We start from the raw sequence: 11,714 nt of genomic DNA, 5'->3' as shown, positions 1-11,714 counted from the left end.
CAACGAACGTTCAATTCCCTTCAAATAAATAAATAAATAATTTCAAAACAAACAAACAAATAAATAAATAAATTCAAAATTCCTAAATAAATAATAAATTCAAGTGGAATAAATAAATAAATTCAAAATAAATAAATAAATTAGAAATAAATGAATACACAAATTTGAAATAAATAAATAAATTTGAAATAAATAAATAAATAAATAAAAATTATTGCCAAATTTTCCCGTCGGTAAGTGCATACATGCGGAAGATCAACCCTCAGTAGTCTAGCCATAATAATATGAGAGAAATAATATATGAGAGAGTTGTTTTTAATGAAGGTGTGAGGAATTCGAGCGGATGGAAAGCCTATTTATAGTGGTCCTCACACTCCCCCCAAAGCGAGGGACAAAAGGTACCTTGCGTTATACGAAGCGCGAGGTATGAATTTTTTTTTTAATTTTAAATCTCGAAACGTTTGCAAATGATGATTTTTCAATTTCTCGATGACCTCGTGTTTTGAGAAACATGAGGTATTAAATAATCATATTAAATTGGATAATCTGAAAAGTACACAATACCTCGCATCTTATAAAATGCGAGACGCCGGATAGGATGTGAGTAGTCTTACTTGTGTAGTTTGGGGGCATTTTTTCTAAAGGGGGTTATTGTTAAAAAAAACAATTAATGGAGTTTTCAAGTATAATAACGCCAATAATTAAAGGACTTACTTTATGCAACTGATCAATCAAACAGAGCATGTTTCCAAAGTAACCATAATTGTTGGTCACAAAAGTAAACAGAATTAATTGATTTTGAGGAATTACATGGCTAACAAATATTCAAGAAAGTTACAGAGTTTGCTTGAAGAAGGGTTCTAGAATTGTTGAATTCCAGGACATTGAAAAGGAGCGTAAGAATTTGAACTAAAACCTTGAAACAATCCCAAAGACTTGAGTTCAACGTAATAATGATGACAAGTTCTCCAACATCACCTCTCTCTTTCAGTTTCTTGCACAAAAGTTCACTGTACTACGTCGATCGCTGCAGTGGTTTTGAAGTTTGACTAGATTCACGATCCAAGCTAAGCTTTGTGAAACCAACCGGTGGCTTTACTATTTTGATTTGAATTTTCTTTCCAATCAAGAATCATATAAATAATAAAAAGAGGTTTGACCATCAATCGTCGGCACAAGAAATAAACTCTAAGAAAAAGGAAGAATAAACAAAAATGACCATTAGATAGACAAAAAATAAAAATAAAAAAATATAATAAAATTTGATTATTTATTATGAAAACAAAAATGAAACATTTGTAAAGCTAGGATTGGGTGGAACTTTTAGCTGCTGAAAGTTGCTTAGGCGTTTGTTTTGTGGTAAATTTTTGTTTATTGCAATAAAAAGAGGTACCAAATCCAGTACAACGCTTTTTCCAGTCAAATTTAATTCAGCAAGAAAAAGAATCATTTGTCCTTTAAAATATAATTATCTTTTGAAATTTATTATTTGTTGAGTTGGTGGCTTACTTTGATTTTTTTTTTCCTGGGTGAAATTTATGACCGATACAACACCCTTTTGGCAATGAATCTTGGAATTTCTGGTTTTACTTGGGTAACAAGTCTACTCCATTTCTTTACCATAATAACACTTCTTTTCAATCTAAAGTCTATAAACTTTACCATAATAAATAAATGAAACCAAGATTTAATCTATTAAAATCCTTCATAAATAATGTTATATTGTACCAGTTGCATTTGTGGTGTGAGAAAATAATTGTTTAAGGTTTAATTGTAAAATCATCCTTGAAGTGTGCATATTGCTACCTTTCGCCCTTAAATTACTTTTTTTATTAATTTTAACCTTTAATATTTTTCATCATTTTCATTTTCATCCCACTCATTTTTCATCCAAAGTGATGACTTGATAATGAATTGAAGACCATAAGTTATGAGGTAATAATGGCGAATGAGTGTTGTTCACTTGTTTGAGTATTTTTATTATAAATAACGGCAAATGAGTGGCAGTTTCATAAATAAAATTCAAAAGGGTGTTTTTAATAAAATACTCGTATTTCAGGGGCTATTTGTATATTAAGCCATTGTTTGAAAACATTTACTTGAGTTGGATTTATCAGAAAAGATAAAGATAGGATGCACCAAAAGAAGATGCCTTTGACTAACCAATCAAAATTAGCTAAAATTATGGGTTGATCACTTTTCCCAAAGTCTCTCATGTTATGTTGAAATTTCGACAGGCCTTTTTAAACAATCCTCTGTATCTTAGAGGCCAGCTTTACCCTTCAGGATCACCAGCTTCTTCTTCTTCTTCTTCGGAAAAGTGTTCTGCAAATACCTCTAGTACGTTTGTGCTTAACTACTTGTTCTTGAATTAGGTCTTTCTCTTGTAGTTGTTTCCCTTTGTTTGAATCGTTTCTTTATGTTATTTGTTCCCGTTTCCAAGCTTTGATCATCTTGTTTGTTTAAATATCCGAAAGTTTGAATCTTTAAAGGTTTTAGTGTTCGGATCACCATGAAAGGTTGTTCCTTTAATGCATAGTGTTGATGAGAATTATATTATCTCGTTGGTATTTGACCGTTCAATTCTTTTGATTTGCGCGAATAACCGCGGCCGGAGCAAGCTTAAGGATATTTATAGGGTATCAGACATAGAGTCGTTATAGCTATGTATAGGCTAGCAAATTAAATAGATCTAATATCCTTGTACCTTGGATTTCGCTAGTAGTTCCCGTGAACCAATTGTTTATGAGAACACATTGCTTATTTCACATGTTATCAATTTCCATGGTTTTTTTTGGGCCTTTTGGTTTAGCTTTATTTAGTGGGATAGCCAAACTCGGTTTCCTCTTGTCTTGCAATACATCAATTATAGATAGATTTTTTCCCATGTTTGATGTTCTTTTTTTTTTTTTTGGACTTTTGCAGGATTGAGTTTGTATTAGATGGCCATGGAGCCGAAATCCACTGAATTCTCTGATTATATAAACGGATTTAGTGTTGAGGATTTAGATGATACATTTCAACTCAGTTCTGGTCAGTACACGAATGGAACAATCGGATTCGAGTTCATTGACCCTTCTCCAGATCTTAACTTTGTGAATATGAGTATGAATGTTCCGGTTGCGCCTTCTGAACCTGGATCTGGTGCTCTTCTTCAGCCGGATTCTATAAGTACCGATGGGAACTCGAACTCGACATCCACAGGCTGGAGTCTGGAAGGGGAGTCTTTGTCGCCATCGGATGACAGCGACTCAACTGATCCAGTTCTCAAGTACATAACCCAGATGCTCATGGAAGAGAACTTGGAGGAGCCTCATATGTTTAATGACTATTTGGCTCTTAAAGATACCGAGAAATCGTTATATGAAGTCCTTGGTGAGCAATATCCTCAAACTATCCAACCGCAAGTTTTGCTCAATCTAGATTTGGGGAGTCCTGAAAGTAATCTTTCTGGTACTACTAATGGCCATTCGAATGCTGCTATTATTGCCACCAGTAATGGAACTGGTAATTATATCGATCATCAGGGAGTTGGTGAGGTTCGAGAGCCGGTGCCTACGTTGTTACAAACTCCTCTTAGTGGTGACTACAATTTCCAGGGCACTTTGCAAGAGCCGAGTTTACAATTTCCTGTCAACTCAACTAATAGGTTGAGTAACACGGGTGATGGGACAATGAAATCTTCCGTGAGCGAGCTTCTAGCTCAGAACATCTTCAATGATAAGGAATCTGTTTTGCAGTTCCAACGAGGGTTCGAGGAAGCCAGTAAATTCCTCCCGAGTAGTAATCAACTGATTATTGATCTCGAAAGCAATACATTTCCAATGGGGCAAAAGGGGAAGGCTCCAAATGCTGTCGCCAAGGTGGGAAAGGAAGAGCAGGAGCACTCACATGAGGGGTTGAGGGGTAGGAAAAATCATGAACGGGATCTCGAGGATTCGAAAGAAGAGAGGAGTAACAAGCAATCCGCAACTTATACAGAAGAGACCGAATTGTCGGATTTGTTTGATAAGGTGTTACTCTATCCTGAAGGTCAACCTATCTGTTGCTTTTATGATGAAAGTGTGCAGCGCGGAGAAACTAAAGCCGTGCAGCAGAAAGAACAGTCAAATGGAGCCGGTGTCAGGAAAACTCGGTCTAGAAAACAAGGGAAGAAAGAAACGGTGGACTTAAGGACTCTTCTAATACTCTGTGCACAGGCTATATCTTCCAATGATCATAGAACTGCTGCCGAACTACTAAAGCAGATTAAAGACAACTCTACTCCTCTCGGTGATGGAACTCAGAGGTTGGCTCATGTCTTTGCGAATGGCCTTGAGGCACGCTTGGATGGTAGTGGAACTGTAATACAAAACTTTTATGCGTCTCTAGCTTCCAAGAAGTCAACAGCTGCTGATATGTTGAAGTCTTACAAAGGATACCTTAGTGCTTGTCCGTTTAAGAAGCTACCAATTATGTATGGAAACAAAATGATTTACCACATGGCTGGGAGCGCAAGTGCCCTTCATATTGTAGATTTCGGTATCCTGTATGGTTTCCAGTGGCCTATTCTTATCCAACATCTCTCGAAGAGACCTGGTGGGCCTCCTAAGCTACGCATAACTGGAATCGAGCTTCCCCAACGTGGTTTCCGCCCAACAGAAAGGATTGAGGCAACAGGTCGTCGCTTAGCAAATTATTGCAAGCGCTTTAATGTTCCATTTGAGTACAAGGCTATAGCAGCTCAAAACTGGGAATCTCTTCGTATAGAGGACATCAAGATTAATAGCAATGAGTTCCTTGCTGTAAATTCTCTTTTTCGATTCGAGAATCTGCTTGACGAGACTGCTGAGGTGGACTGTCCGAGGAATGCCGTGCTAAAGTTGATCCGGAAAATGAACCCTGACATTTTCGTTCACTCCATAATCAATGGATCTTACAACTCTCCCTTCTTTGTTACAAGATTCAGGGAAGCTCTCTTCCATCTTTCTGCTGTATTCGATATGTTTGATAACACATTACCTCGTGATGAGCCTGCAAGGTTGATGTTCGAGAGTGAGTTTTACGGGCAGGAAGCAGTGAATGTTATAGCATGCGAGGGCCCTGCGAGGTTGCAGAGGCCAGAGACGTACAAGCAATGGCAGATTCGGATGACAAGATCAGGGTTGGAGCCACTTCCATTGAACCAGGAGCTAATGAAGTTACTTCGGAAAATATTGAAGGCTTGGTACCACAAAGATTTTGTAATTGATGAACACAATCACTGGATGTTGCAGGGATGGAAGGGCAGGATTCTTTATGCAACCTCCTGTTGGATACCTGCACAGCAGTCCTGATCAGAATATGGTCAATGATATTTTTCGAGGAACGATGGTCAATGATAGACTTCAAAATACTGACAAAGGTTACCCTTCCTCACAATATTAAATTTTCTGCCTCGTTTTCTCTCGATATGCATGTGCACATAACCGGCATACTTACATACAGGCCTGTTTGCCTTCTGGATTATATAGATAGGAGAACTTAATGCAGTGTGCTAGTTTTCAGTTGTTTAGTTAATTAGCTGACTTTGCTTCTTTCATTTTTGTTCGGATTACAAACAGCGATGTGCCCTTCCTTTCCGAAGAATCGTATGGAGTTAGAGGATTCCAGTTGCATACCCTATTTTCTAGATATGTTCTGTACATTAAACTTGAGCGATCGCAAGTGATAATGCTGTGGAATAATGGGGCCAAAATATCTATGATCCTGCTCTTTTTTCCCCTTAGACAACATATTTGCCTGCTAGCTTTCTTGTTGTGATGTTTTGTCGTCTGTAAATTATGTATGAGTTTGAATGTACTGCAAATTTCTCCAATATTAGTACTAGATTATGAAAGTCGATTTTTGTGGGAAGTGGAAACCTTTATAAGTATTCAATAACACGTAAAAATCCGTATAACGTTGTCAACACACTTTTTCGTCCTACTAGGATTCAAACTCTTAAAAATGGGATAGAATTTTGTTATGATTCAAACTCCTAAAAATAGGATAGAGTTCTACTATTATTTAAACTTTTAAAGATAGGATCCACAAGCATTATAAATAGTCATTTTAACTCACTATTGTAACACATTCGGAGGAGGATATACGAAATACCAAGCAAAAAATTATAAGCAACTTGTAGTCATGTTTCAAAGCATTTATATTTTGAAAGGTAAAGTTCATACCTTTGCATGTTATTTTTTCTTACCCTTGCTGTGTTTTGATTTCGAAAGAAAACTGAGAGAAATGTTTTTGGCCGATGAACGGGGGCGTTTTCGAGATCTATTTTTGTAGATCTAGTCCCCAAGGCTTGTGTTTTTGAAAAACTATTCGGATTTTTATAAACGGGTCGTGTGGATCCGTGTGTTTTGTCGTTTTTTTTCTTCGATTGGCTTTTAATTTTGACCTGTAATTCATTTTTTATTTTAATTTAACCCTTACTATTTATATATATATATATATATATATATATTTAATTATATTTTATTTATTATAATTTTTTTTGCGTTATATTACATTATTTTCCTATTATATATATATATATATATTATTATTATTTTATCTAGTTTACTTATTTACTATGTTTTTTTACTATATTTTCCTAACGTTATATATATATTCTTACTTTATTTTATTTTATATTTCTATGATTACTATTTTTTTAGTTAATATTATATGTATATTTATTTTTTATTTATTTATTATTATTATTATTATTTAGTATTTTATTATATTATACATACATTTTTATATTTATATATATATATATATATTTTAATATTTTATTTATACTATTTATTTATTTTCATTATATTTTTAGTTTTTTTGCTCTTATTATTATTTTTTTAAAAAAAATATTTTACCTTTTTTATTCTTTTTGTATATATATTTTATCTTCATTTATTTTATTTTATTCAATTTTATTTTTTTTCATCAAATTATTTTATGTTTATTATTATTGGTTTCATTTATTTTTTTGGTTTACTCTTTAGTTTTGTTACTTTCTTTTATTATTATTATTTTCTTTTAAAATCTTATTTTTAAGGGTATTTTCGTAAACTCATTAAGGGTAAGTAATTCGGATCAAATTTTACCTTTTAATTTAACTTGCAAATTTCTTAATCAAAGACAATTGGAAATTACGTAGTACCGAAAGAACGGTTCAAGGGTGCTAATCCTTCCTTGACAGTAACTGACTCCCGAACCTGACACATATTTGGAAAGATGCAGATCAGGTAAGAAATATGGTATCCGATCAACCCATTTGTTTTAAATAAATGATCGGTGGCGACTCCAATTCACATTTTTCAAGTCGAAGCCCAATTTCGGGGCCCAACCGAAAGACGGTTACGACAAACGTGAACTGTTAACATCCCTAAATTTATATAAGTACTCATCTCCGCTTTATATAAACAATATATGTATAAAAATTAATGAAGTGAATTAATAAAATTTGCTCGCTAAGAGTTCTCAAATCTATGCTTTTCCTTGACATTGATGAGATTCTTAAAAAAATTATTTCCATTTTAATTGCTCAGACCGAATAGGTGTTTAAACTATTCTTTTACTCGTCTAGGTGTCAAACGTTACAAACGTTACAAACGTTACCTATTTAGATGCTCGAGTTGTCAATGACGTTAATATTACCTTAAGTGACACGTGTCGAATTTGTTGCTTTTAAAATTTTTATTAAAAAATAAAAAAATAAAATTTTATTGTTTTAAAGAAAAACATAAACATTTTTGAAATAATCTCAAAACATTGAAAACCTTCGTTTCAACTCTTAAACCTACGTCCGTCGTCGTCTTTTGCCTTCGACGAAGCTCCGTCCGATCTCATCTCCCAAGACGACCAAAACCTCCTATTAAATCGTGATCGATCGATGGTCGATCAATGTTTTATATCCCGCGAACTCCAGAATGAAAAATCGTAATCCCAAGTGATCTCAATGACTGATCGATGACAATTACGACAATATATGACTAGAAGGATTGTAGGGACTACGTCGGAGGCGGTGGTTGTGACCGAAAAGAGCAGCGATGACGGGTTAAGAATAAGATTTAAGGATTTTAGGTACTTTAGAGTTTTTTTATAATTGAAGAGAAATTAAGCTTTTTATAATAAAATTTTAAAAAATAAATTTTAAAATATCATATTGTGCTAGATTCTTGAAAAAAATCTTTGTTTGTACATTTGTATTTATTATATATGTGATATTAGATCGGCTCTCAATTTCTTCATTTGGTATTTTTTTTGGCCACCTTCAACCCATGTTTATGTTCTTTGATTTCTATTTTCAGGTAAATTCCATTCATTTTTCTTTGTTGTTCTTCCATTAAAGCTGGGGTTTTTTTTTTCTTCATTTATCTTTTTATGACGACTTTTAATTCCCTTGCTCTTTTTGAGAACGATCGAACTCCGTTGATGGGTATTTTTCATTTCTTGTTTTTATGGGTCATTTGGGTTCCTTACTTGGTTTTCCTCTCTGGGTTTGTTTATGATCAATAAAATGAGAATAAAATGATTGATTATCAATTTATCTGTTTTTATTTGGATTAATATTTTTGCATATCGTCATTTTCGGTGGGTTTTGTTGTTTTATTCAGTAGGTGGAGAGCCCATATATTGAATATTTTTAACCTTTTTCTTCTTTTGGTTTATGGATCTCTTAATATTTCAGAAATGTGATAGAAATTGTTGTTTTTGTTTTACTTTTTGCTGCAGTTTTGCCAGAACAACATTCCCGAGTAAGGGTGTTTGGTTGATTACCGAAATTGAGGCGTAAGTTCAGGTTGTTGCCAGCTTAAGACAAGTTCTAGGAAGCTTTTTTTTCAGATGCTAAATTTTGCTAGAGGAAGAAGCCAGCAAAGGTCTACCAGATCTATGCCTTTTGCTGGTAACATCTCTCTTCTTCAATTCCAAATTTCCAACCCAATTTCTCTTCATTTATATTTATGATTTCGACAGTTGTTGTTGTTAATGTCGTTGTCATGAGACTTATTCATGCAGTTTTCATTTAGAAAGTTTAAATCTTGAAAAAGGAGGTGAGTAAAAGAAAACAACTTCATTTCATTTACAGTTTACCCTTTACTTTCAATATCTTTGTAGCAATTTGTTACTGAGTGTAGAAAAAGTGTATTTTGTTATGTCTACAGTTTAAGACATGGTTGAGTTGACTTGGTTGCACCTTAATGCATTTATAATGGAGAAAATAATCAGTGACCAAAAATCCCATATAATATGCGATTTTAATCAATTTTTTCCGGATTTGCCAAAATGACCAACAAAATCGCAATGCGATCGCTAATTCGCAACGCGATCTCCATTATCGCAAATCAGTTTCCAGATTCGCAACGCGATTATTATTAACGCAATGCGATTTTCCAATTTCGCGTTGCGATTTTCCAGATTCGCAAGTCAGTATCGCGTTGCGAAAGTCAGTATCGCGTTGCGATTTTGTATTATCGCGTTGCGATAGCCAGTATCGCATTGCGATTTTATATTATAGTGTTGCGATAGTCAGTATCGCATTGAGATTTTCCAAATTCGCATTGCGATTTACTTATTCGCATTGCGAATTGGGAAAATCGCAACGCGAAATTGGAAAATCGCATTGCAATAGTAATAATCACGTTGCGAATCTGGAAACTGATTTGCGATAATGGAAACCGCGTTGCGAATTAGCGATCGCATTGCGATTTTGTTGGTCATTTTGGCAAATCCGGAAAAAGTTGGTTAAAATCGTATATTATATGAGATTTTTGGTCACTGAGGTTATTTTCTCTTTATAATGATTTAAAGATGGGGAAAAGGTTCTCTGAATTTACAATGGTTGTTTGTGTTTGCATGTAGGCATGGAATATCACGACCCCAAAAGGAAGAGCAATTCTGTAATGCTGAATTTAAAATGCACAAGAGCGGTTGATAATGGTTCTAACTATTTGTTTTCTGTAGAACATCAGTTATAAAAAGATTGTTCCAAATGTTTGTCACGCAGATATTTATTTAGCTTTGGTAATTGAACATTAATCAGCAATTATTTTAACTTCGCTATTGTTTTCACTTTACATAGTTTATGCATGAACATATTTCTGGGGTTCTAACTAATGTTTTTAAAATCGGACCGGACATTGAACCGGTGAAGGTATTGGTTCACTGGTTCAACCGGGTTCAACCGCGGTTGAACCGGATTTTATATAAAATAATATATTTTTTTAATTTTACATAATATTCAAAACAATATTAATATATATGTAACACTTTTTTTAAGTTTACAATATTAAAAGGTATAAAACTATCACAAGTCATAACATGTATAAATGAAAAACCATAAAATCAAGTGAAACAAAATGATTCAAATCAACTACAACATAATATTTAAGGTAAAACATATTAAATAATAAATATAATTATATAACTATAATCAAAAAAATAAAATTGGGGTTTAAAAAAATCGTAACAAATGATGTCATTTGGTTTAATTGTTTTAAAAAAAACAATCTCACATGGCTAAGAAACATAGAAGAGTATCCCAAAAGTTTAAAGAGAAAATATGAGAACAAAACAATCCCACATGGCTAAGAAACATAGAAGAGCATCCAACTTACTTCTATAAATAGTAGAGGTAATTTGACATTCAAAATCATGGAGCCTTTTGGTGAGCACAAAGCGAACTATTCTTTCGCTTCAATTGAGCTCAAATTTTAGGCTTCAATTGACCTCAAATTTTAGGCTTCAATCGAACTTCTAAATTTTTTTTTGAGTTCGAGCCTTTTCGATTTCAAGTTTTAATATTATATTTCGAGTTGATAATTTTTAGCTCGTGAGTTTTTGAGTCGAGTTGAGCTTACTTTTAAAGTTTTCGAGTTCGAGTCTAGCTCAGCAATATTCGAATCTGACTCGGCTCGTTGAACAAACGACGTTGTTTGGTTTAATTTTTTTTAAAGAAAAAAAGTGAACTGGCGGTTCAAACCGGTTTTGCCGGTTTTCAGCCGGTTTTCCCGGTTTTCAGCCGGTTCACCCCGGTTTTCAACCGATTCTTCCGGTTCTTTACCGGTTTTGTGCTAATCCGGTTTTGGGAGTTAACCGGACCGGACAGGCCACCGATTCACGGTTCAACCGGTCGAACCGGTTGGTCCGGTCCGGTTTTAATAACATTGGTTCTAACTATAAGTATAGAAGGACCCTATGTCATTTTTGTTAAGACTTCATTATTGCTTGCTGTTGGCTTAGTTTAATCAAGCTGTTCACTTGATTATGGATGTTCCATTTGCCCTTTGCATATGGTTAATATCATCATCTGTTGTTTCCGTAGCAATGGCCATTTTTAGTTATGTATATTTTCAACTTCCGACATTTATTGACTTCTATCTTTTCAGTTTTCCAAACACGAAGAAGGCGTAACTCATGTTCTTGTAACTGGTGGTGCTGGCTATATTGGTTCACATACTGCTTTACGACTTCTTAGGGAGTCATACCGTGTAACTATTGTGGTATGTTTGTAGTTTAGGATACGGAAATATCATTCTTTTTTTGTAATCTTTCACAGCTTATGCATGATTGGTCTGGATTTTTCAAGGAAGAATTTACCTCTTTTGTAGGACAATCTTTCACGTGGAAACATAGGTGCCGTCAAGGTTCTACAAGACTTATTTCCAGAACCCGGAAGGCTTCAATTCATTTATGCTGATCTCGGTGATGCAAAAGCTGTA

General features: G+C 34.2%; 1 protein-coding gene and 1 long non-coding RNA gene across 2 annotated transcripts; both read left to right on the top strand.

Moving 5' to 3' along the window:
* Positions 1-2,246: 2,246 nt before the first annotated feature.
* Positions 2,247-5,784, top strand: LOC120184423 (scarecrow-like protein 34). The gene is made up of 3 exons (XM_039188894.1): positions 2,247-2,340; positions 2,926-5,383; positions 5,583-5,784. Exon 2 carries the CDS (start codon positions 2,943-2,945, stop codon positions 5,313-5,315), a length of 2,373 nt encoding a protein of 790 aa, XP_039044825.1. The 5' UTR covers positions 2,247-2,340; positions 2,926-2,942; the 3' UTR covers positions 5,316-5,383; positions 5,583-5,784.
* A 5,579-nt stretch (positions 5,785-11,363) lies between these two features.
* On the top strand, positions 11,364-11,714 carry LOC120184415. Its single transcript, XR_005522013.1, has 2 exons — positions 11,364-11,495; positions 11,604-11,714. It is a non-coding gene; the product is annotated as an uncharacterized LOC120184415 (long non-coding RNA).

The sequence above is a fragment of the Hibiscus syriacus genome, unplaced genomic scaffold, assembly GCF_006381635.1.
Source record: "Hibiscus syriacus cultivar Baekdansim isolate YM2019G1 unplaced genomic scaffold, ASM638163v2 tig00112888_pilon, whole genome shotgun sequence".
Lineage (NCBI taxonomy): Eukaryota > Viridiplantae > Streptophyta > Magnoliopsida > Malvales > Malvaceae > Hibiscus > Hibiscus syriacus.
Note: the sequence above shows the minus strand (reverse complement) of the source record. Positions and strands in the feature narration are given on the sequence as shown.